This window comes from Mytilus galloprovincialis, chromosome 4 (genome assembly GCF_965363235.1).
Source record: "Mytilus galloprovincialis chromosome 4, xbMytGall1.hap1.1, whole genome shotgun sequence".
NCBI classification, from domain to species: Eukaryota; Metazoa; Mollusca; class Bivalvia; order Mytilida; family Mytilidae; genus Mytilus; species Mytilus galloprovincialis.
This window is the reverse complement of record NC_134841.1, coordinates 27,588,566-27,615,660: the sequence shown is the minus strand read 5'-3', so window position 1 is coordinate 27,615,660 and position 27,095 is coordinate 27,588,566. Positions and strand designations below refer to the sequence as shown.

The 27,095-nt window shown below is 31.7% G+C and overlaps 1 protein-coding gene across 3 annotated transcripts; it reads right to left on the bottom strand.

The window, feature by feature from the left end:
* Window positions 1-1,017: 1,017 nt before the first annotated feature.
* LOC143071758 (O-phosphoseryl-tRNA(Sec) selenium transferase-like) lies at window positions 1,018-26,679 on the bottom strand. Of its 3 annotated transcripts, none has more exons than XM_076246313.1 (11): window positions 26,407-26,679; window positions 12,883-12,998; window positions 12,429-12,583; window positions 11,455-11,573; window positions 10,004-10,162; window positions 8,483-8,636; window positions 7,959-8,061; window positions 7,500-7,629; window positions 5,752-5,937; window positions 5,098-5,188; window positions 1,018-3,350 (listed from the first exon to the last, which is right to left on the bottom strand). In XM_076246313.1, the coding sequence occupies exons 2-11, from the start codon at window positions 12,994-12,996 to the stop codon at window positions 3,113-3,115; spliced, it is 1,449 nt and encodes a 482-aa protein (XP_076102428.1). In that variant the 5' UTR covers window positions 12,997-12,998; window positions 26,407-26,679; the 3' UTR covers window positions 1,018-3,112. The 3 variants fall into 3 exon arrangements, with proteins under 3 accessions (XP_076102428.1, XP_076102427.1, XP_076102426.1); XM_076246312.1 differs by lacking the exon at window positions 26,407-26,679 and adding an exon at window positions 19,808-19,851; XM_076246311.1 differs by lacking the exon at window positions 26,407-26,679 and adding an exon at window positions 19,742-19,844.
* Between the last annotated feature and the right edge of the window lie 416 nt (window positions 26,680-27,095).

Here is a 27,095-nt window from a genome sequence, read left to right as displayed (position 1 = left end):
TGACTAAAACTTCAATAAAGTCAGCTGGGAAACTAAACTATGGTTATCTACCATAGACCGCCCTCTAGCAGTTTAGATCTTTGGAAGTGTATGTGCTTCAAGTAAAAACATACAAACACCCATTCACTTCATACAAAAAATTAGGAAATGTAGTATGATTGCAAATGAGACTTTCCACCAAATATCAAATAAAGTGGATGTAAGTAGTTTTAGGCAACTGTACAACCTTCAAAAATGAGAAATCCCAAATCACATAGTTGGCTATAAAGTGCCTTGATATGATAGTCATAATGATTATGAGGTGAAAAGTTTTCTCTGCTTTTAAAATCTTTCCGTCTGAACCAATTCTTGTTGTCTAACAAAAAATGGAAAACTACATGTCGTCGCTGGGCTTCCAAAATGTTGTAAATTACAAATTTTTCAAGAAAAAAATATCTCACAAACAGGCTTTGAAAATTTTGACAAACTGTCGTATGTGAACTTGAACATTTTGGTAAATAGCAGTGAAATAAAAACTTTGACATTTCTGGATTATCCGAGAACTTAAATTATTTTCACAGAAATAAATAAATGTATAATTATTTTATTCCCAAAGCCATTATACAACGATTTTCAAGTTTTCATACAAAATTTTGGAAGCAAACAAATACAAACAACTGACATTGGCAATTTTGTAATATGTCTTATTTCACACATTTTGATTGGTCTAACTGTATGCTATTTTGTAATACCAAAGATTTCTTCCCGCCCAGATCATTGGTGTCAAAAAGTAATTTTAGCCAAAAAAGTCATATACAACATTTTGGAAGCCCAGCGACGATGTGATATATACTATTGTTATCTGTATCTGATTCGACCCAGAACTTGTTATTTATTGGTAGTATTAATTATGTGGAAAACAAAAGGGCCCATAGGATGAATTTTTTAATCAACACCACTGTCCTAAGATAGTTATATATTAAGTTGAATGCTTGTTTCGTTGTTTTACACCATGCTGGCTAACAAATTGGACCTAGCTATTTTAGTAGTATATATTTAGATATATGACATATATGAACAAGTATTGTTTAAGGAAATTCAAACATTATTGCATACAAATTATAAACACATCATAATTAAAAAACTAGAGGCTCTAAAGAGCTTGTGTCGCTCACCTTGGTCTATGTGAATATTAAACAATGGACACAGATGGATTCATGACAAAATTGTGTTTTGGTGATGGTGATGTGTTTGTATATCTTACTTTACTAAACATTCTTGCTGCTTACAATTATCTCTATCTATAACAGTACTTTCTGTGGAAAATGTTATTGAAAATCTTCAAATTTTTAGAAAATTGTTAAAAATTGACTATGAAGGGCAATAACTCCTTAGGGGGTCAATTGACTATTTTGGTAATACTGACTTATTTTTAGTTCTTACTTTGCTGTACATTATTGCTGTTTACAGTTTATCTCTATCTATAATAATATTCAAGATAATAACAAAAAAACAGCAAAATTTCCTCAAAATTACCAATTCAGGGGTAGCAACCTAACAACCGATTACCCGATTTATCTGAAAATTCCAGGGCAGATAGATCGTGACCTGATCAATAATTTTATTTCCTGTCAGATTTGCTCTTAATGCTTTGGTTTTTGAGTTATAGGCCAAAAACTGTATTTTAACCTCATGTTCTATTTTTAGCCATGGCGGCCATCTTGGTTTGTTGGCCGAGTTACCGGACACATTTTTTTAACTAGATACCCCAATGATGATTATGGCCAAGTTTGGTTAAATTTGGCCCAGTAGTTTCAGAGGAGAAGATTTTTCTAAAAGATTACTAAGATTTACGAAAAATGGTTAAAAATTGACTATAAAGGGCAATAACTCCTAAAGTGGTCAACTGACCATTTTGGTCATGTTGACTTATTTGTAAATCTTACTTTGCTGAACATTATTGCTGTTTACAGTTTATCTCTATCTATAATAATATTCAAGATAATAACCAAAAACAGCAAAATTTCCTCAAAATTACCATTTCAGGGGCAGCAACCCAACAACTGAATGTCCGATTCATCTGAAAATTTCAGGGCAGATAGATCTTGACCTGATGAACAATTTTACCGTGTCAGATTTGCTCTAAATGCTTTGGTTTTTGAGTTATAAGCCAAAAACTGCATTTTAACCCTATGTTCTATTTTTAGCCATGGTTGCCATCTTGGTTGGTTGGGCGGGGCACCAGACACATTTTTTAAACTAGATACCCCAATGATGATTATGGCCAAGTTTGGTTAAATTTGGCCCAGTAGTTTCAGAGGAAAAGATTTTTCTAAAAGATTACTAAGATTTACGAAAAATGGTTAAAAATTGACTATAAAGGGCAATAACTCCTAAAGTGGTCAACTGACCATTTTGGTCATATAGACTTATTTGTAGATCTTTCTTTGCTGAACATTATTGCTGTTTACAGTTTATCTCTATCTATAATAATATTCAAGATAATAACCAAAAACAGCAAAATTTCCTTAAAATTACCATTTCAGGGGCAGCAACCCAACAACAAAATGTCCGATTCATCTGAAAATTTCAGGGCAGGTAGATCTTGACCTGATGAACAATATTACCCCAGTCAGATTTGCTCTAAATGCTTTGGTTTTTGAGTTATAAGCCAAAAACTGCATTTTACCCCTATGTTCTATTTTTAGCCATGGCGGCCATCTTGGTTGGTTTGGCGGGGCACCGGACACATTTTTTAAACTAGATACCCCAATGATGGTTGTGGCCAAGTTTGGTTGAATTTGGTATTTTTGTAAAAGTTAACGCAGGACGACGACGGACACCGGACGTCGGACGCCAAGTGATGAGAAAAGCTCACTTAGCCTTTCGGTCAGGTGAGCTAAAAATATAAATAAAACTTGCTGTCTATTTATTCTGATTAATTTCATTGTCAATAATTTTTCAACACCATGCATTTTTCAGATCTCTAATACACATGATTAAAAAAATAATGTCAGGTGCAAGATAAAAGGGTTGGTCCTATAACCAGATATAACAGGTTCTCCTTTTGTTTATTGCAGTATGCTTGTGTTTCCTTGTATCATGGAATATTATTGGATGTTTTCTCCTTGTATCATGGAATATCATTGGATGTTTTTCCCTCTACAGACAGGACATCAGAGCCAACAGTTGACTTATATTTTTTTAGCACTTTATCGAGTCTTGTTATAAATGTATCAACATCTGTCCTGGTCATTCCAATAGAGGCTGCTGCAGTTAGGTATGGACAGTTATATTTATCACAATGGGCTCCAAAGTTCGTTATTTTCAGTCCGTTAATTGTTGAGTCTGTAGAAGAATTGCTTATAACTCTGGAAAATATAAAAAGCAAGATAAGCTAGCAAATACATTTGAAGGATAAGTACACAACTATAACTAAAATGAGAAAAAATCCATATTCTTCCAAAAATCTGATCACTTAGTTTGGACAAGAGAAGACTATTTGTTTTTCTCTTGAAATGGTGTTCATATTATTAGCACTAAATGAAGTCAGTGAAAACCCTGCAAAATTCATAGAGGATTTCTAAAGTTATTTTATAACTAACATATAAAGAAGATTTATGGACAAAGACATGTATATTTTATAACAATGGCTGTAGGAAATGAAAACTTCCTTTGATAATCAAAAGCCATCAATTCATCCAGGTAAAATGTCTGCTAATTTCAAATACAATGTAATCCCAAAAAAATAACATGTTTTAGAAAATAATTCAAACTAGATGTGTCAAAGTGACATGAATGGCCCTGTCTCAAAAAGTTGAAAAATCTGCAAATTCAATAACACATGTGGACACAAACATGATGGTAGTCTCACATAAGAAAAATCAGCTCAAAATGTGGAGGCGTATAGAAAAAAAGTCTGTATAACTGTGATTTTTCAACAATTTTGAAAGTCCAAGGCCTGTAATTTCCCCAAAAATTAGCAGAGCGGAACAAAACTTAAACTTGATCATGGTTAACTCACATACCAAAAATCAGCCCAACATGTGAAAGAGTTTAGAAAAAAAGTGTGTATAACTGTGATTTTTGGACACAAACATGATGGTAGTCTCACATATCAAAAATCGGCTCAAAAGGTGGAGGCATATAGAAAAAAAGTCTGTAAAATTGTGATTTTTCAACAATTTTCAAAGTCCAAAGCCTGTAATTTCGGCAAAAGTTAGTGGAGCCGAACAAAAATTAAACTTGATCTGTAACTCATCAGCCCAATATCTGAAGGCGTTTACAAAAAAACTACGTAATGGTTTGTTGCAGAATGACGGAATGAATGAATTACGGAATTTCGGAAATACAAAATTTCAGAATTACAAAATTTTGTAATTACGGACAAGGGTAAAACTATATGGCACCGACAACTTTGTTGCGGGGCCATAATTAAAATAGCTTAACAGTAAGAGCCACCAAACATATATGTAAAACAATGTTATCCCAAATAATAACATGTTTTAGAAAATAATTCAAATAAAAATAGCTTAACAGTAAGAGCCACCAAATATATATGTAAAACATGACAATCAAAGAACTAATTCTCCTATTATCAAACCTAACAAGCTGTATGAATAATAATGAATCCTAAGTACTATCTAATATAATTTACTGAAAATAATATGTTCCCAAAAGAAGAATGTTGGTGGCTGTTTAATGCCCAGTGTCATTAAATGCATTTTTATGATGAGTACATGTTAATAAAGAGTAAGTAAGAAGCCTTCATTGTACAACATGCTGAACCAGATTTAATACAAAGCTTATTCACAAGGTAGCAGTCTGCAAGAAGACATATGACCCTAGCTGGACACATCATTCTGACTCTAAGCCAACAAATCATTGCTGTCACTTCTAAATGCTGCATGAACAGGAAACAAAAACTATTTTCAAAATTTTTTGTTTGACCCAGCAGATGATCAAATTCCTATAATTTTTATTTTAAAAACATTCAAACAAAACAAATGTAACCAAACACCTATATCCAATTATTTCTTTATATAAAATTTAATACGGTATATTTGTAGACAGTATGAGTATACATTAGATTCCTACAGGATTTAATGCACAATTTACCTAGTCCCAGATACAAATCTTGTAAAAAGCATGGACCCTATTTCCGTCACATCTTTATCATCTTTAACAATTACTGATGACAAACTCATTCCTGTAAAATATAAAAAAATCTCAATTTTTTATTGGAGGTTTCAAGAAAAAGAGTAATAAACTGGCTATTATTCTTTTCTGTCTCTGTCATGGTATAGATTCAAGGTAACTTTATTAGCCCTGAGACCTTTTAAGGGGCCAGTGACGCACTAAGTGGCTCAAATCTTAAAGGGTAGTTAACTTTAATATTGAAAGCCTTGTGTCTTTAGGAGGTTAAATTTGCTGACCAAGCAGAATTTCCATGTTTGTTCAGTGTCAGTCTTTGCTAATTTTGTTTTCCATCCTATTTCAATTGAGTTAAATATATCTTTGAACATCGTAAGCTTCAATGTACATTAGACTAAAGATTCTGAATTTTAAAGCAATCTATTAATCAATCACTCATGTATGAAAATTTCCTAGAATTATTTTGATATAATCACAATAATTTGAGAGTATTGCCATCCTTTTAAGTCTAATACAATGAAATGAAAAAATAACCAATGTCATAACTACTAATTCTTGAAATAATAATTATTTCATTTTAAAACTTCTGTGTCTTTTTTCAATAGAAAATTGTCTTACCCATTGAAATTCCATTATGAGGAGTTTGAAGAAGTCTCTCTCCATGTTTTGATGCTACTTCAGATAATTTTGATGCCAGATATTGGTAGTTTTCTTTCCTCTCCTTCAGTAAATCTTTGTATTTCTGACTGCCCATACTTAAAAAGGTTATAAACATGTCCATAGTTGGTGTTGCTGATGCTCTTCCTATAAAATGTATGCAGCAACAATTTATTTAAGGGTTCAATGCTTCTTTTCATTATTATATCTGGGTAGAACAGCGTTGACAGAAGCACATTTTGAATAAAGCACAGAATCATATTAAAATTGTGTTCATGATCAAGGCTTTGCCTATCAAATTATCAAAAGAAGCATTCAATTCTATTAACTCCTTTCTTACACTAGAACCATGAAATTAAGAGTCAAACTTTGTGTTTGTATTTTTTTTTAATGCATTATTTTAAAAAGTGTTTCCATGAATAGCATATGCCGTCGTAGCTGTTGTATTTTATACAGAAATAAAATATGATACAAGATTGCCTTACAATTGTTATCAGCCAATGAAAATTACAGATTTTGATGAAACATACATGTATAAATGTAATTATTATGGGATATTATACTTTCACTTAAAATAATAAGAAAAGCTATATTAACCAACTTAAAAAACATCAGATGTATCGATGTTACATAATCTGAATTACATGTGACCATTAGCTGCGGTACTGTAGCTATTAGGTCCTTATGTTATTTTTTTACTATTTGCGGACCATAGACTACGGTCCACAAATAGTAAAAAAATAACATAAGGACCTAAGAGCTACCGTTCCGCAGCTATGTGACCATGTGATATACATAAGAAATTCTGAAGAGGGAACGGAACATTCAAGTACCTTCTGAAAACCAGAAAAACTCCAAAATTAGAAAAGGAGGTTTTCTTATACCAATATAAATGTACTTTAAGGTTTATCAAGAGATCAAAGAGAACACATGTTGTAGGAAGGAGGTTTTTAAATCAAAATCCGCATATTTTTCAAATAATTTTGTTTGAAATTTCCTTTGTAACACAGTTTTGACTAGAAAAGGGTGTGTCCAAAAAGAATTAATTTACATTTTTAGGACAGAAGAATGCTCACAGATACTTTACTTTGCAACATTGTGAAAAAGTGTTTGAAAGGAGTAGGTCCGGTAAGGGCCGAATTTGGCCTCAATTTTATATTCATCTGACGAAAGATTTTGAACACTTTTTAAACACTTATGTCTGTATTTCAGTTGATTCAATTAGTTTATGTGAAAGATTTTAACTGATTTACTCATTAAAAAATTCTCCGATTCTAGGTTAGATATGAAAAAGCTATCAAATATGCAAAAAATTGTCACTTTTCAAATATTTTGATTTTTGTGTTCACATCCGTGTTCATCCTCAACCTTTAAATATGTTATGTATTATCATCAAATACAACTAACATTTCAATATTAAAGAATGAACACAAATGCGGAAACCGTTTAAAATTTAACTAAAATGCTTAAATTGTGAAGATTTCCGTAATTTAGCATGACTTAATGATGCTGGTACCTGATATATGTTCACTGTATTGTCAAAAACAGCCCATATTTATGTAGCAGAAGCATTCTACTTTCCAATAAATAACTAAAAGTTTACATTTTAACAATTTTGTAAAACTGCTATATTTTGGGGCCAAAAAGGGGTCTTACTGGACCTACTCCTTTTTAGATATTCCCTATACATTGTACATAAAAAGTCCTACCTGGATAAGCTTTACTGATACTTTCTATTAATTTAGCATCAAACCCTGCTATAATTGATCCCCCGACTGGAACCATGAAATTTTTATCCGTGCTCTGAACAAAAGCATCAATTCTACCTTTTCTACTTGCCTAAAAAAAGATAAATTATATAAATGTGAACCAAACTGTTGCTCTAACTTGTGAAGCATGGTGTATTTTGACATAACTGACATTTATACTGTTTTTACTGAACTTTGAAGCTGACATACTGGTAGATGTTTTCATTTAATAAGCAATTTTGTTATTTATGTATTTTTTTTTTTATAATTAACGTAAGATATCATTACAGTATGTCTATGGTCTAAACAGTAAAACAACTGCATATATGCATAAGTGTATTATATTTCCTTGTATCTAAATCGTTGTATAGATTATGTTCTGTAATTCATACTTTTAACATACTGTAAACATATTCTTACTTGTTGTATAAGGTGTGTACACTTTGTACATTGTAAACCATAAGCATTGTTTATAAGATGTGGAACTTCAAATTTCTTACAAATCTCTGAGATTTCTTCTATTCTGAAAACAGGAAAAAAAGCAAATGTAATGAAATATTCTTTTTAATACTTACATCAAGTGGGACTGTAATTTAAATATATCTTCTACTTTACAAAACTTTAAGATATGGTATGCTTGGTATAACTGAATTCATGAATTCATTTCCTTTTTTAATTTAATCTATAAAAGTGAAAAATTAGAAGAAAATGGATTACAGGACCATACATTTTACTACATAAAACATATGTCCAAATACTTGAAAATCATTTTTATGTTAATTTTGGATGGATCAAGCAAAATTTCTTATTTTTGTGTACTATTCTTTGTCTGTTTTTTTTTGTCCATGGCATTGTAAGTTTATTTTCAACTAGTGAGTTTGAATATCTCTTTGGTATATATTTTGCCTTTTTTTTTTTTATTGTTATCCTAAGTTTTAACCCACCTATCAGGTACCCTTGGAGCAAAACAGCTGGTAGTTGTCATGACACATACAATATTGTCTGGACCTAGTTCTTCTATTTTTTCTAGGATTGCTGTCAGGTTGGTTCTCAGTTCGTCCCCTTCCATACAATTCTCTATCACTACAGGCTCAAACCCTGACAACATCAAATTCTAAGTATCAAAATAACACCATTATATACCGGTAGCTAAATCATTTGTAAAATATTTACTGGAAACACTAATTGAAATGATAATAATTATATAAACAATACAATTAGTTTTTATTTAAAGAGGGTTTCACAGTTAGCCATAATATTATTCTTATCTTCCCTGAGGCCCTCAGATATAGAGTTACAAGGAAATATTTGGAAAAAAACCCTATTCTTCATCAGCTTTACTTCTCAGAAAAAGAAGCTTATCCTTCAATCTTTATAAACAAACAAAAAAGATCTTATCATAATCTGCTTCCATGTACTCCCCACATTCAACTTGGTGAATATTCCCATATAATATAATAATAAATCATGGTGTAGGTTGTTGTTTACAAAAGACCTTACAGGAAATAGAGAAAAATAAAATTCCATTCATTCTTTATAACCTTATTCTATACATGACTCATAGCAAAAAATAGATGATCTTATCATAATAAATCTGGGTGGAGATTAGTTTTTTCTTAGGATACTAGTTTTTTTTCTGAGTACTTGACATACTATTCCATATCTAAATTTAACTTTTATTTAGTAAATGTAAAAAAAAAAATTTTTTATATCCATCATTTTTGTTTTTTGTATAATTAAGAACTTTGTAAAAATAAGTCATATATTACTCCATTACACAAGCATAGAGTTCAAGCACAGTGTAAAAGATTACAAAAATTTACGAAAATTGTGAAAAATTTACTTTTAAATGCAGTAAATCTTTATTGGGTCTAATGACAATTTTGGCCATGTTGACTTATATGTAGATCTTACTTTCATGACTTTGCTGAACAATTTTGCTGTTTAGAGTTTATCCCTATCTATTTTAATATTCAAGATAATAACTTACAAGATAAAAACTACAGGTATTCTGATGCCTTTGAAATTTTCAGGACAGATAGATCGTGTAGATATTGACCTGATGCACAAATTTAACCCATGTGTCAGATTTGCTCTAAATGCTTTAGTTCCAGAGATATACGGTAATGGTAAGCCAAAAACTGCATTTTAGTCCCATGTTCTATTTTAAGCCATGGAGGCTGTCTTGGTTGATGGCTGGGGTTATCGAATGCGTTTTTAAAACAGCATACCTTACAGATGATTTAGGTCAAATTTGGTATGGTTTTATTTGGCCCAGAAGTTTCAGAGGAGAAGATTTTTGTAAAAGTTAACGAACGACAATGGATGTTAAGTGATGAGAAAAGCTCACTTGACCCTTTTCAGCCAGGTGAGCTAACATAATTTGTCTTATACTGGAATTATTTTAGATTCAGCCTTTGGAACTGAAGAATTATACAACATTGAAATAAGATAGAAACAGTTACCTGATGTTATCATAGATTTTATACACGATTTCTGATCTATTCTTGGCCATATCACATACTTGGCATTTGACCTTGACTGTTTAAAGGTCAACATACACAAAGATAAACTCATTCCAGTTGCCATGGGAACAATAAAACATGATGCTACTGACTGAATTCCTGTAACAGATAATTTCATGTTGTTGAACATCATTATACTACAACTACATAAATTGAGAAACAAATAGCTGTAATCTGCTATCATATCTTTTCTAAAACCTCATATGAAAATTTGGTATGGATATTTTTTCAGATCAAAAGAATCTTGAGCATGATGAAAAGAATTATCCATTTTAAAACAGGAAAGGAGACAGTGCAACTAGAGAAAATGGAGACATCACTTAAGGCCTACCTCATGTAAAAAGGTAAATTGGGATTCAATTTTAGAAATAATCAGCTATTCAACAATAGCTTTTGCTGCAAAAGGACAAAAGCTTTACTTATGCACCTTTTATATTTGTTATATATTCAACAAGTGTTATCAACTTATCCAACTTTCAATATTATAGTTATTACTGCGTAATTGACACACTAGTGAATATCAATGCCAAGATTTATTCAAGAACTTCAATGGGTTTTGTAGTAAGAGAGGAGAATGATTTTTGTATATATGCACAGATATAGAAGCATTTAACCAAGCCTTTAACCCTGATTTTCAGAATATGGTATTCTTCCTTGTAGCTACACTATCTAGAAGTTATAGAAATATATGCTCATTCCAAATGCATTTAAATTCATATAGCAAAAGTATTTGTGACAAACACATGGATACACAGAAGCAGACACATCGATCAGCTTAATTGCAGACTTTGATGTATTGTTGTCAATTTCAAATATTTTAGTTTTGCATTCATTTCAATTTTTTTACCACCTTCCATACCAAGTTATCCACTCCAGGAGTCTCTACTTAAATACTACAACACTGGTTCATCTTTATGGATTAATTATATAATACTTTTTTAAATTGTTACCACATAACATGTAAAAAATAGTTACATTTTCATCATTTTTATTTGGAAATAGATTTGATCAAATAGCAGTCAAGTTTTACAGTAAAAATAAGAATGCATGATATTCTTCTTTGCAGAAGCAGCAAAACTCAGGTTAATTTCAAATCTGCACAAAAGACAATTTTAAACAAAACGTAAATTATTATTCCAACTAAATATCGTTATAAATAAAAAAAACCACAAACAATGATTTTCTGTATGAGAAACTAGTAATGCATGAAAAAGAACCCTTTTAAGAATACAAAAAATATTCATTTCTATGATAATATAGGTATGAAAATTTTGCAAGAACCAAGATTCATTTGACATTTGACAATCAATAAAATAATACACTGATAAAGAAGCACAGTAAAAAAAAAATAAGCAAAGCAGGTTACTACTTTATAAAACACCTGTAAAAACCTGATATTTTGATCACATCTAACATCAAACTGTTGGTCAGTTTCATCATAACACTTGAACCAGCAGCTTTAGGCTGAATAGCAGTTATCTCCCCTGATCTTCCAATTCCATGACCAAATCTGGAAGAAAAATACAAAGACTTAGTAATAATTTGGGCAGTTTAATTTTACATTATAAATATAACAACTATTACTGGAGTAAGAAAATGATTCCGTTCAGTTTGGACTTTTGTTAAATCTGGTCGTATCAATATGAATAAAATACATATCAGTACAAGGCTTTTGCTTCCACAGTACCCAGACCAAAATATAGCAGACTCAACAAAACAACCATTTCCAGCGAGTCATTTTCTAATCCCAGACTATTACTCAAAACTAATAGTTGATACCAGTTAATTCTCTATCTACAATGAAGAGCAATAATAATAAGTAAGATTATTCTTAAGTAATAAAAAGTTAAAGTTTGTGTCTTGCTACATTGAACTACTAATGGTGTTTTTACTTCCAACAGACATGTACTTCAAAGTTCTACTAACCAAACTCTACTATAAGCTGAAAATCTTTGTATACTGGTAAATGAAGAAATAAACAATTTCATATCCACTACTTTCTATGGTTATTCAGAGAATGGTTACTATTGGATTGGAAGAAAGGGGAATAACATATATGTAAATTATTCATTTTAAAGTCAGTACTGAGGGTCTGGATGGAGGGGTGGGGGATGGTCTGTTATTCTGTAAACATTTAATTTTCACCCCTTTTTTCTCTAATCCTCAAAAAATTAAACCTTTTTTTCTCCAATCTTCAAAAAATTAACCCCTTTTTTCTCTAATCTTCAAAAAATTACACCACGCATTTCTCTAATCTTCATTTTTTTTGCCCGTTATTCTCTAATCTTCATTTTTAAGGGCATTATTCTTTAATCATTTAACCCCATCCAAACCCTCAGTACGAACTTCTAAAAGGGCTTTATACCTGTAATGTCTGGTTGCCACTAAAGATGAAAATATTCTGGCCTCTCTTTCCCCAACTCCACAATTGTCTGGGAAATTATTACTATCCATGACAGACAATTCTTGTAACAATAACTCAATTGTCTGATCTGTCCATCCATCCTCTGGTATCTTTCTCTACAACAATGCATGTATAATATGCATAATAACACTAAGCATAGAAAAATGTTCCTGTTTATTAAAACTGTTTAGAAATTTTATGTAAGTAATGTATTGTAAGGTTTAAGTCTGAACTTTATAATGATATGTACCCCTTTCTTAATTTATTGTTTTAACTGAAACATCCTACTCATGTTCAAATCTGTTTGATAAATAATAGGTTAACACACATACATTTGTAACAAGTTTTGTGAACATCTGGCAATATAGCCATCAACATTTCCAGTACGAATCAGATTAATGTTTTGCCCACTTACATGTTGAAGAAGATGTTTAATCCTTTTCTGGTGGACTAGTTTTGCCTGCTTTCCTTGTTGTATGTAACTTTGTGATACTAACTTGGTACAGAGATCATAGCACTGGTCATCCATAGCTAGTACAATAACAGATTCCTCTTACTTGGTATAACAAGGATTTAAAAGAATACTATATATTCTCATCAATAACACCTATTCTGTCAAAATAAAGCATTTCATCTTGAAAAGGAAACTTCTAAACAAATGCTTGAAACAATAATATGAAAAAATACCCTGTACATAACCTCCATATATTTTTCTAAATTGTATTAATTAAAATTTCTATAAATGTTTTTTTTTACTCTCAAGGCTCTGTCTTCAATCTTTGTCATGATGACAGAGTAATCTCTCTTGTGAATTATCCTCTCTTGTAAAATTATTTTCACTAATGGCCCAAGACCACAATTAATGACCCCGCTTTTCGTTGTCCACGAATATAGTTCCTTTTAATTAGAGTGTATTTTTCCTTAATTTTTTTTCTTTCCTTTCCTCACTCATTCCTTAAATCTTTTTGGGTGGAAATGAAAGAAGAGAGGTCAAATAAATTTTTGGAGGTTGTATTTTAACTGATTTTGATATGGAATGAGTGATTAGGTCAAGTGCAAAAAGGTGATATTTACAGTTTTCGGAACATCTCTTGACTTGTCAATAGGGGTATGGATGTGTATTGGCTAAATTTGTAAAAGTGATTGCTTCAATCTTTCTGAATTTTGGATATATATTTGGACTAGGACAATACATTACACACACAAAAAATTGGACAAAAGTGCATGGTGCAATTTTTTTAATGATGCAAAAGGTTATAAAGAACATATAGAGGAATTAATTGTGGTCTGTGGCCTAATGTAGTTTCTCCTTTGTACTTATTGTATTGTAGATGGCGCTTTAAAAATATTATAGAACTATATTTATAAATGTATCAAGTGAAAAAAAAAAATTGATTAATTAGGTTATTGGAAAGGCATGAAAACAGTCTGCACCGTTAGCCACTAGTCCGATGCCCCAGACTAGTAAATATTGTTTCGGGCTAGTGAAAATTTTCAAAATTTTATATAGGTTTATAGGGACAAGTTTTGATATTTAGTTATCGGACTAGTAGTCAAAAGAGTTTTTGGCGCAGACTGTGAAAAATCAAAAAATATTAAAATTAATACTCTGTACATTTGTACATGCGTTGAAGGCCATACTTTGACATATTATTGTTTACTTTTTTTAAACTTTTTAATACATAAAGGACAAGGTATGATAAGGGCTATTTTTGGCCCCCTCTCCAAATAAGTTTATATTGATATCAATGATGGTCTTAGTGTAGACATTTGAAAAAATAATGATTTTATTGTGTTCCGGTGAAAGGAAGGTTGCCTAGCAACGGTTTTTATTAAGAATGAAAATTATCACATAATAATTGCTTTATCAGTAAAAATTTAAATATTTGCAAATAATATTGTTTGTCCAAGAAGAACTTGAAGTCACAAATGAAAATACCCTTTGAATGTGTTTATTATATGCTTAAAACAACCTTGGCAACAGAAATGTTGCCTAGCAACGGTTAAAAAATTGGTGCTTGCCACTCTTAAGTATGAATTAAGCAGTTGTTTGAAGATATTTCTTTCCATTTGAAGTTTCCTTCCAATATTTTTTCATATACATCTTTTTTTATTCTTTACAAATTTCGTATTGAGCATAGCAACACAAGTGTTGCTTAGCAACAGCAAAAGATGTTTGAATTAAAGCCAACTACAAATCAATTAGTCATTATATTGAACAAATTAAATGGAATGCAATGCAGATTGTCTGTTTGTGAACATGTTTAGTTAGAAATGAACACTTAGTTCAATTGTAGGTCACTACACGCTGATCAACAACTAAGATACATAACAAGTGCATATCAACCATGCAATAATAGGTTCTTTATATTTTTTGAAGTATGAACTTAGTTATTTTTTTAGGAATATACTTCCTAATACGGTGTTACACTATAATATAAACATCTACATTATCATTACTTTTTGGACGAATTCTATATCGAGTATAGAATCCCACATCTTGCTTAGCAACAGCAAACATTTTTTTTAAATTGTAGACCACTACAACACCTTTGCTTGACTTTCAATGTGAAAGTTTTTTTCATGAAACAAGAATATATAGGATTTAATAATTTGAGATGAGTTTGAACAGCTTTCAAAGATACTTAACAGTTAATGGAATGAAAGAGACGTGATTTGTACCATATACAGACATTGTGTGGAATAAAATGTCTAATCCAGGCAATTACGAATTAATATGATGTAGGGGTTGGAATAGGAATGTGTCCTCTGCATGGGTACAAAACTTATAGTGAATTAGAAACGACTTATCAAGGCAAAAGGGGGAGGGGGGGATTTAAATCATTTTTGAAGTTATTAACGAGGCATTAATTGACCTAAGAAATTAATCCTATTGTGCAGTAAAAAAAAATGGCATAGCCTGTAAGAATATATATATATGGTTTAAGGTTGGACAATCATTTAACCATGAAAGTTAAAGGTCAATTAATTGTACCTTGAGATCAACGGTAAATGTCATACTGATATTAGACTGTTATGATATCTGAGTCATGGCTATACACTGTATGCCAAATATCATAAGTCAATGTATAAAAACTAAATAAGTGTAGACCCGGACAAGTGTGTATGAGAATAAAATTCCAAAAAAGAAGAAGAATAGTTATGTTTAACATAATGTATCCATTCATTTCATCTTGGAAGCCAGGGAAAATTGACAAAGACAAGTGAAAACTGAGTACAGAATAAACTGATGTTTCTTTCACGATGAAATGGACTATGGTTTGAATGGTTTTACAATAGTAATTTTGGGACCCTTTATAGCTTGTTGTTCGGTGTGAGCCAAGGCCCCGTGTTAAAGGCCGTACATTGACCTATTATGGTTTACTTTTATAAATTGTTATTTGGATGGAGAGTTGTATCATTGGCACTCACACCACATCTTCCTATATCTATGGAACATTTTTGTTATCTGTAATTATGATGTGGATACTGGCAATGACGAAAAATGTTTTCATTTTCCTGTCAGTGTCAAATGATTTGTGAAATATCATGTAAAATGCATGTATGTGATTAAGTTGCATTTTGTATTGTTTCGTTTTGTTTTTGTGTTTTTGTAATTTGTTTATCAAAATGAACTACAGAAACTGTTATAATTGGACATGCAAGTTACTAATAAAAGTATATAAGTTCGGGTTAGGGTAAAGGTTGTCGCCTGTTTAAACGTTTTCACATGCTGTGTTTGTTTGCAACTAGTAAGGAACCTGTTCGGTGGTTGTTGTGGTTCATACGTGTTCCTCGTTTCCAGTTTGTTTTTTTTTTTATAAAAAGATTAAACCGTTGGTTTTCCTGTTTGAATTGCTACATTAGTCACTTGTGTGTCCTTGATAGCTTGCTGGTCAGTGTAAGCCAAAGCTCTGTGTTAAAGGTCGTACTTTGACCTATAATTGTTTACTTTTTACATGTTGTGTCCTGGAAGGAGAGTAGTATCATTGGCACTCATACCACATCTTTCTATTTCTATATATGTTGCAAAAGTTATTTCTTTTGGATGGATGTGTATGTTTAAGCGCGGATTTATATAAGATGGATTCTTACAGTATGCACCCTTTTATTAATTCATTGTACAATTAAATAAATATAATAAATGAATTAAAACGCCTGATATCGTGGGTTCTGACACCGGCCTGGTCAAACCTAAGTCTCAAAAATTAGTATTTGCTGATTTCCGTTAATCAATTGGCATTAAGAGGTAAGAACAAAGACTAGCTGGATCGGAGTGTCAAGTTAGGGTAATATGTCTTACTGTGGACTGTAACCTTTTTAGCTATAGCACAATAAAAATTAATGAAACAAACAACCCATGCAGCAACACGATGTCCAAAAGTTAGCACTTTGTGTAAACATGAATTATTATTGAAATAGTCAATTATATGAATTAACTGTTTACAAAACTTTATATTGTTTGCAAAAACTACGGATAATATATTCAGGAATAAATAACCTTTATTAGCTGTATATCGCAAAAAAAAAAATCAGAATATTGAGCCTTTTATGGTCTTTTGACATTTTTTTATTCGACCGTCACTGATGAGTCTTTTGTATGCGAAACACACGTCTTACAATCAAGATATCTTTAATTATGATGCGTTTTATTCCTTTCATATTCAATACTTATTTTTATTCTTTTGAATATGTTTAAATTCATTCTACATGTAGTGCTGTTATTTAAGAAGATATATGATTGATTGAATGTTGTTTCCTGACCGTCCAGTGACAAATACTTTATGCATGCAAATTTTAATGGAAAGATATGTAGAGAATTATTTGCAAACAAGAAATACGAAGTAGCACGCGTTGTCGTCAAGATAGAACAACGGGAAGGCGGGTGACAATTACAAATAATAAGTCCAATAAATTCAACACCATGACCAAAACATAACTCAAGATACATAATTTAGATCATAAAAGTGTTGGATAGTTTTGTTTAATCTTGATTATTGTTATACTTAACTAATTAAAATTGTCACATGGTGTTTTCTTATGTCATATGAATAATCTATGTATGTTATTATTCACAGTTCTGTAGTTTATTTCGCCATCGCCATCTGTATCTATATTAAATGATTGTCTAAAATGTTAACTTGGCATGCCATACTTGGTAGAAATGCGGACGTGAAAGAAAGCACTTTTCACAAAAGTATCATCGGAGATTAAAACATTCCACGGCGACGATTTCGTCAATTATGAAACAAAATAAGTATATGCACTGTTTGAGTATGAACCAGTTATTATATTCATTCACAATTACGTTCCCAGAATTTCTCTGAAGTTTGTCACATCTAATTTTGGGTCAAATTTCGACGGTCTGCTAAAATGTCACTTTAAATTCAAGAATAATGAATTATACAGGAATAGCCTGTTTTCCTGTCTCAAATATGTTTATTTTTCGTCCTGAAGAAACTAGCCATTATTATAGCGTACCATGAATACATTTCCGTCGGATCCAGTAAATACCGGAAATCATCTCCGGTCCGCAGTTCGGTTAAAAATTTCAATGATTCAATGAAAACTACCGACGATTTTTGTCACTTTTTTGAATTTTTAACTATGAGCGTACTTACGACCCACTAAAATATTTGAACTGCATCAACATTTATGTTCAAGGAATGTCTGGTATAAATATGATCGTGGGTCGTAGGTACGCTCATAGTTTAAAATGCAGAAAAAGGTTTAGAAACTGCCATTTTTCTGGCCTTTTCGCGAATCTTGAGGTCTTTACAGCAACAGAGCATGAATAATATCAGCGGAAGTTGAAAAATATATTGATGTTTACAAAAATATAGGTTTTAAACTTTAAAAATAATGTATTATAATTAATGGCAGGTCACTTTTAATTTGAACGAAATTAGGGGGCCGTTCTCTGATGCTTATCGTACCTTGTCCTTTGTGACTTGGAAGGAGAGTTGTCTTATGGCAGTGTCTGCGCGTACCCGCATGTGGGTACGAATAGTCAAATTGCCGTTCTAGGCTGCGCGTACCCACATCTGGTTTTATGATAAAATGCCGTCGGATCGGGAATGAAACGTGAAATATATACAGAATTTGTTGCAATTAGTGAATAAATTGATTAAAACTACTCAGAATTTTCATAAATATACACATATATATTTCATACAATTGTATATAAGAATTTATAGAAGCCGCAGAGAAAAGAAAGAAGAACCGGGAGCACAAAAATTAAAGAAGATTTAAAGTACAACAGAATAAATTTTTCCTGCATTCATGGTGGGAAGCAATTCCAAACAAATTCGACAGGAAAAAGGCCTAATACAAGGTATTTGTTTTAAATTGCAGTTTTTAATCGAATTTGCCACGTTTCATTTAAGTTTTTTTATAATGTCGATTACTTATAGTTTTTGTATTGTAAATCGTTCGTGATATTAAGGATATGTCTAATTTCAGTACTTTCCAAATGGAATGTCCTTTCCACATTAAACTTGGCGTAACTAAAGATGGACAAAACCTTAATTAGTTACATGAATCTTTTATAATTGGTTTAAATTGATATCATTACTTGCTTCTTTAATTTTTATAAACTCAAGCTTAAATTTTAGAATTTTTATATATTTTAAAATTTCAGTTTCTGTTTTACATTTTACTAAAAGATTATTTTAAAATATCACTGATCATATGGGTATTTTTTTGAATTATTAAAATTTTATTCTTAAAATTTTCATTTAAATTTTATAATAGTATTAATTTCTATCATGTTTTCTTTTACAGGGAATGTACAGTTTCATTTTCCATCATTGTGCATTTAATTTTGCAATGTTTATTATGTATCATTATTTAATAAATACAATTTGAAAATATTATTTTTCATACTCTTCACTCGTTCTACACGAAATCCCTATATTATCGATAATTTCCGTATATATTTCACGTTTCATTCCCGATCCAATGGCATTTTAATAGAAAATCGGATGTGGGTACGCGCAGCCAAGACTGGCAATTTGACTATTCGTACCCGCATGCGGGTACGCGCAGACACTGCCTTGTCTTATTGGCACTCATACCACATCTTCTTATTTATTTTTATTGTTTCAAGTACTTGATCTCTTTTTTTCTGGTTACTTTTGTTGTTACATGTATGCAAATAGTTTGTTATGGCCTTCACCACATCGAAATGTTTTTAATTGTGTTTCTAAAATTTTTTTTATACACTTCACTTACTACTTCCACTTTTAAACTAATGACAGCTATTGAGTGCTTACATTTGTTTTCACACTACTGTTTGTTTCCAAAGATTTTAAACTTTTATAAGAAAGGATGTTACATACAGATACAGATACAGAAAATCAATCTACCTTGGCTTGTTACCGTATGACCAGAGGCTAAACGTCAGGTTCGGGTAAATCTGTTAACGATATTTCTGTTATTTCATTGGTTATAAATACTGCTTCGCGGATGTTTCCGGAATGATTTTTTGGGAAATGAAGGTCTTTTTAACGTCTGATTGGTTATTAATGAGTGGCATGCATTATATGTTCAACGCGTCCGTAAGTGGGGTCGGATTGAAATCATGATACTAGGTTATATGTACATATTATGATAAAGTGTTCATTTGCTATAGTGATTAGTTATGATGATAACTCACGACAAACTGTCAATTTGGTGCAGATTATATAATCTTGTGACAATGTGGTGATTTAATCTTGTAATTATGTTGCTATTTTGTTAAGAAACTGTACATTTATGTATTATTGCTATTCTCTAAAAATAGAACAGTAATGCGTATAATTTACACTTTAAACTGCGTATTAAAACGGTTAAATGATTGAGATCGACGAGCATTGAGATACTTTTGTGTTAGATTTCTTCGTAAGCTTAGATTTTAAATAGTAAATACATAAAACGTATGCTCTATGTATAAAAATAATAACGATTTATTTTTCATTGCTTGGACATATTGATTAGAAAATATTAGAATCATGGAATTTACCGAAGATGTAATTTCGTTTCCAGCATTCATCGCTTCATTGATTTCTGGTGTAAATAAACAAACCCGACGATACTTATTAGAAGAACACAAAAATTACAAGGTGAGCAATATGGTTTCTTATGTGCAAAGAAGCCTACACCAAGCACCACTGACACTGTATTGTTATTTGCAAGGGTTTCAGTGCACTATATATATATATAGTGTCAGCTGTTGCAAATTATATAATTTATCTTTAGCTCTATATTTTGACAATGACCCCCAATGCAATGATTTATACGATCCTTCGAACCCCCCAAAAAAACTTGCAATACAGTGAACTCCCAAATAGATGTTTGCATGTGGGGTAGATAGTTTAATGATCTTTGATGTACTCGTACCTGATAATTTATTCTTTGTAGCTGTCAGGAGACTGATTTAGAAGGGGGCCAGGGGGCATGCAATCCTTTTTGGGGAAATTTGGTGGGCCTGCACTCATGAAAATTTCTGGATCCGCCACTGGTTGTTGGACCATAATAGTCCCAGTATGAACACAGTGGTGATCAGCAGTCATTATAAAAAAAGAAGATGTGGTATGATTGCCCATGAGACAACTGTCTACAAGAGACCAAAATGACACAGACATGAACAACTATAGGTCAATGATGATCAAAATCTATACAACATAGTCAGCTATAAAGGCCCTGATATGACATGTAAAACAATTCAAACCAGAAAACCAACAGCCTTATTTATATAAAAAAATGAACGAAAACAAATATGTAACACATAAACAAACAACAACCACTGAGTTGTAGGCTCCTGACTTGGGACAGACACATACATAAATAATGTGGCGTGGTAAACATGTTAGCGGGATTCTGATCCCCCCCCCAAACCTTGGACAGTGGTACATGTATAACAGTACAACATAAGAACGAACTATAAAAATCAGTCAAAAAAGTCTTAACTCATCAGATTGCCCATTGATATATCAAAAGCACTGAAAATTTTATTTGATATGTCTGATTTCAATTTATTCACATCATCAGGTTTTACACTTAGTATATTTTTTCGTAACAAACATTACTATTTGGTTGATTATCTAGGGAATCACTGAAGCATGACTGGAGAAGTCGCCCCCTTCCCCCTTATTGTCCCACCTGACCTAAGAATCTGTCCGTACAACAATTACTTTTCCATTGTGGCATCATATATTTTGTATTAAAACATCAAAATTTTACATGGAATATTTGTGATGTACATGTACAGTTTGTAATGGTGGACATATTCATATTGTAGCAATAAGGTGTATTCAAAGCAAAATAATTAATAATAAATCAACTCAATGGATAGAAGCATACTGTTTAGTCAATTTTTTTTTCACACAGCATCTGCATAGAGTGATGAGATATAAATCAGGAGATCAATCACTGGTTTTGGAGGCAAGAATTTTCATATTTTACTTATTTGGGTAGATACATGTAACACAACATTTATCTCGTCATAATACCTGTACGCTCAGTGTTCTTCATGAAAACTATCACACTGATTTTAAATCATTATAGGAAAGCAAAGTGTATAAGCAAACATTTCAGGCGGCTGACTGCAATAGTCTGTATATTATCTGAAAAAGCATATTTCTTGTCAACTTTCTTATTATTTCAAACATTTTAATAGATGTCTACCAAATTTGGTGTCTTTCTATAAGCTTTTTTCAAAGTCATTTTCATTTATTTTTCAACCCGGCCCAGAAATATGTGGTTACCTTTAATATAGCTGATTTAGGGAAAGGCGACCTGGGTGAAACAAAGGCTATATTTATTGTCAATGCAAACATTTTACCTGTTCAACACCAAATGCTGTCAAGTTTGGGGTCTCTGGCCATGCCATGACTTTTTTTTAATAATAATAATTCATGTTACATGTACTTGTACATCTCCTTTGAATTTGTTTGCTTATTTGTTCTATGGTCTCTTTATGCATATCTATCTATATACCCCATTTTCATGGTCCTACAAAAATGTTTAAAATGTATACATTTTACTTTTTTGTAGCTTCTCTCATGTGATAGCTGTACCTTTTTGGTCACTATTTATGTGTTGCGTTTAAATAGGAATTGTAACACTTTACAGTGACTGAACAGGTAAAAGAAATACTTCTCAAGAAACAGAAAAAAGAAAACTACTTGGAACAGCACCAGACTACATGTATGTATGAATAGAAACTAAGATCGGAATAGCATGGAGGATATTATATGTCCTTGTGAATAAGCAAGGAAAGCTTTTAATAATAGTGCCTATTTTTTAATTTACTCTATTTTTCATTCATTATCTGTGCAAATTTCAACATAATATGTCATAAATTCTTATCTAACTATACTCAAACTTTTAGTGGTGGATCCAGAAATTTTCATAAGCGAGAGCCCACTGACTGCCTAAGAAGGGGCCAACTCCAGTCATGCTTCAGTGATTCCCTATAAAAAAACAAAATTTTCCTACAAAAGGGATGGCCCAGGCCCCCTGAAAAACCCTCTTAATTCCACCCCTGACTTTAATTTAATATGACAAGTGTTTCATTTACCAAAATTCTGGTACGTTTCTGTGATAGATATCATGCACAATTTTATAAATGAGAGGGGAAAGAAGATCCACATGTGGTGTACCTGCACATGACAATTGCAAACTGCCCCATTTTTTCTATCACAACCAATCAACTGATCATGCTGAAACTGACATTACCAGAGAGTACACATCAAATGAAAAATCACAAATAACTGATACATATTATCAGATATTATAGAAATAATTATCTTTTAAATTTATTACAAAAAAAATGTGTGCTCAATCTTGTAGATAGATATAACTGGATCTCATATACATGTATGTAAGTACCAAAGACAACTGTCTATCCAAGTCACAATTTATAAAAGTAAATTATTAAAGGTTGGAGTTTAGTCTTCAACGCAAAGCAGCACTTTTATATATTCAATCAATCATGACAATGGCATTTGGGGTTAAACATGTTCTCGTAGGTAAATAATATTGCCTCAGAATTTTTTCATGAGAGTGTTATAGTCTATAGAGTATTACTTCCTGTTCGGTGAATAGTTAAATAGAAGTCAATACGTTCTTGCTCAATCCTATGTCGCTTTGAAGGTGTCATGATTGTCATCCTCAGACTTAGCAATGTGTTACTGTAATTTGAATTTCAAAACAACTGAGTGACGTTTTTCGAAGCACTGGTCAACTCTACCATAGCGAATCACATTACTTTGACAATCAGTAAATTCCAGCCAAAAATATCTTTATAAGTAAAGAATTGTCACATAAATATAAAAAAATAGAGTACACAGGAAATCGCAAAGTTCACATAGTCTAGTATGATTAATCATTTAAAAAAAAAAATGAGCAAAAGGGGGGGGGGGGGGAATGGGGTGTACGCCTTATACATCCCCCTCTGGATCCGCCACTTCCTTCTGTTGTTGTCCATTTTGTCAAGTAGTAATCCTCAAAAGTACTTGTAGGTTATATGCTATTTTTATCAAGTTGATTATAGACACAAAATACATTTTATTATAATATTCCCCATTTCCATTCTCAATTTTATAAAATCTCCTTCCATTATAACACGGGTAGACCAATAATACACCAAAAATGACAAATTAGTAGAAAAAAGCGCATGTTTTCATATTTCTTGAAGTGCAATATTCCAATAAAAATAAACTACTCACAAACCACTGATCTCAATATAATCAGCTAAAATACGGCAAGCTTTTTATACGACCGCAAAATTTGAAAAATTTTTCGTCGTATATTGCTATCACGTCGGCGTCGTCGTCGTCGTCGTCGTCGTCGTCGTCCTGCGTCCGAATACTTTTAGTTTTCGCACTCTAACTTTAGTAAAAGTGAATGGAAATCTATGAAATTTTAACACAAGGTTTATGACCACAAAAGGAAGGTTGGTATTGATTTTGGGAGTTTTGGTCCCAACATTTTAGGAATTAGGGGCCAAAAAGGGTCCAAATAAGCATTTTCTTGGTTTTCGCACTATAACTTTAGTTTAAGTTAATAGAAATCTATGAAATTTTGACACAAGGTTTATGACCACAAAAGAACGGTTGGGATTGATTTTGGGAGTTTTGGTTTCAACAGTTTAGGAATTAGGGGCCAAAAAAGGGCCCAAATAAGCATTATTCTTGGTTTTCGCACAATAACTTTAGTTTAAGTAAATAGAAATCAATGAAATTTAAACACAATGTTAATGACTACAAAAGGAAGATTGGTATTGATTTTGGGAGTTTAGGTCCCAACAGTTTAGGAATTAGGGGCCAAAAAGGGACCCAAATAAGCATTTTTCTTGGTTTTCGCACCATAACGTTAGTATAAGTAAATAGAAATCTATGAAATTTAAACACAAGGTTTATGACCATAAAAGGAAGGTTGGTATTGATTTTAGGAGTTTTGGTCCCAACAGAATAAGGGGCCCAAAGGGTCCAAAATTAAACTTTGTTTGATTTCATCAAAATTGAATAATTGGGGTTCTTTGATATGCCGAATCTAACTGTCATGACTGTGTATGTAGATTCTTAACCTTTGGTCCCCTTTTCAAATTGGTCTACATTAAGGTCCAAAGGGTCCAAAATTAAACTTAGTTTGATTTTGACAAAAAATGAATCAGTTAGGTTCTTTGATATGCTGAATCTAAAAATGTACTTAGATTCTTGATCATTGGCCCAGTTTTCAAGTTGGTCCAAATCGGGGTCCAAAATTAAACTTTGTTTGATTTCATCAAAAATTGAATAAATGGGGTTCTTTGATATACCAAATCTAACTGTGTATGTAGATTCTTCATTTTTGGTCCTGTTTTCAAATTGGTCTACACTAAAGTCCAAAGGGTCCAAAATTAAACTTAGTCTGATTTTAACAAAAATTGAAATCTTGGGGTTCTTTGATATGCTGGATCCAAAAATGTAGTTAGATTTTTTATTATGGGCCCAGTTTTCAAGTTGGTCCAAATCAGGATCCAAAATTATTATATTAAGTATTGTGCAATAGCAAGTCTTTTCAATTGCACAGTATTGCGCAATGGCAAGAAATATCTAATTGCACAATATTGTGAAATAGCAAATTTTTTTTTAATTAGAGTTATCTTTCTTTGTCCAGAATAGTAAGCAAGAAATATCTAATTGCAAAATATTGTGCAATAGCAAGATTTTTTTTTAATTGGAGTTATCTTTCTTTGTCCAGAATCAACTTAAATCTTTGTTATATACAATATACAATGTATATTCACTTTTTACTACCAACTGATAAATTAAAATAATCTTTACCATTCAGTGATAACAAGCAGTTTTTTTACATCTTAATATTTTATGATGTATTTAAATGAGTAGTTATTGTTGCAAACTCCATTAGAAATTTTAATTGAGATTAGTTTTGGAATAAGGGAAAGGGGAATGTGATTAAAAAAATTGGGTTCAATTTTTCTCATTTGAAATTTCATAAATAAAAAAGAAAATCTTCAAACATTTTTTTGAGAGGATTAATATTCAACAACATAGTGAATTGCTCTAAGAGAAAACAAAAATTTTAAGTTCATTAGAACACATTCATTCTGTGTCAGAAACCTATGCTGTGTCAACTATTTAATCACAATCCAAATTTAGAGCTGAATCCAGCTTGAATGTTGTGTCCATACTTGCCCCAACTGTTCAGGGTTCAACCTCTGCGGTCGTATAAAGCTACGCCCTGCGGAGCATCTGGTTAGAAAAGCTATTACTTGTACTAAATACTTTGTTGACTTTAAAAAAGGTCAAAATTTGAACCGGAAATTGAAGGTAGTACTAATATTCAACCAAATCGGTTAATATTCCGGAAATGAAGGTGTCAGACCACCAATTAAAAATCCCTATCTGTTCAACCAAATTTTGCAATTTTCACAGCTTTCTAAATATTTTACCTTAAGTTTAACTTCAAGGAAACCAGGTATATCCTGAATTGTACATGTATCACCTTCCTACATGCCAATTTTCAACCAATGTTTAAAGTCTTGTAACAAATTTCTGATTTTGAAAAGACAGGTACTACCAAAATAACTCCCGGTTTTCTGGAAATCTTAAATTAGTGTACTATGTAGCGCATTAATCCTGAATTTTTAATGCAAACTCATAGACAAGCGAATTTTGGCTCAAAATGGTCTAAATATATTTCCCTTTCACCAAAAGTTTCATTTCTGCAAATTTGTTGGTTAATTTAAGTAAACAATGACATCAAAAGCACTATTTTGTGTCAAAGTAGGACTACTTTTACATACGTTCTAAATTGGAGGGAGTAATTGGTGGTCTGACACCTGAAATAATTCGGAAACTTATGCCAAAGACAATTTGATGAAACCTGGGAATATTTATACTAATAATTATGTCCCAGATGATCAGCTACTAAACTTTATGATGATTGTCAAAGAAATATTCAGATAAAAAAATTTGGGTGAATTTCAATCAGGCAGCAACCCATCATTTGTCGTGTACAAATAGTACATTAAATTACTAGTGACATGTATACTATAGTATGTGTAGCTGGAATAAGCGATATGTATGATTTGAACATTCATTTAAAGCAAACATAATGTTGTAAAGAGCTTTTATAGTA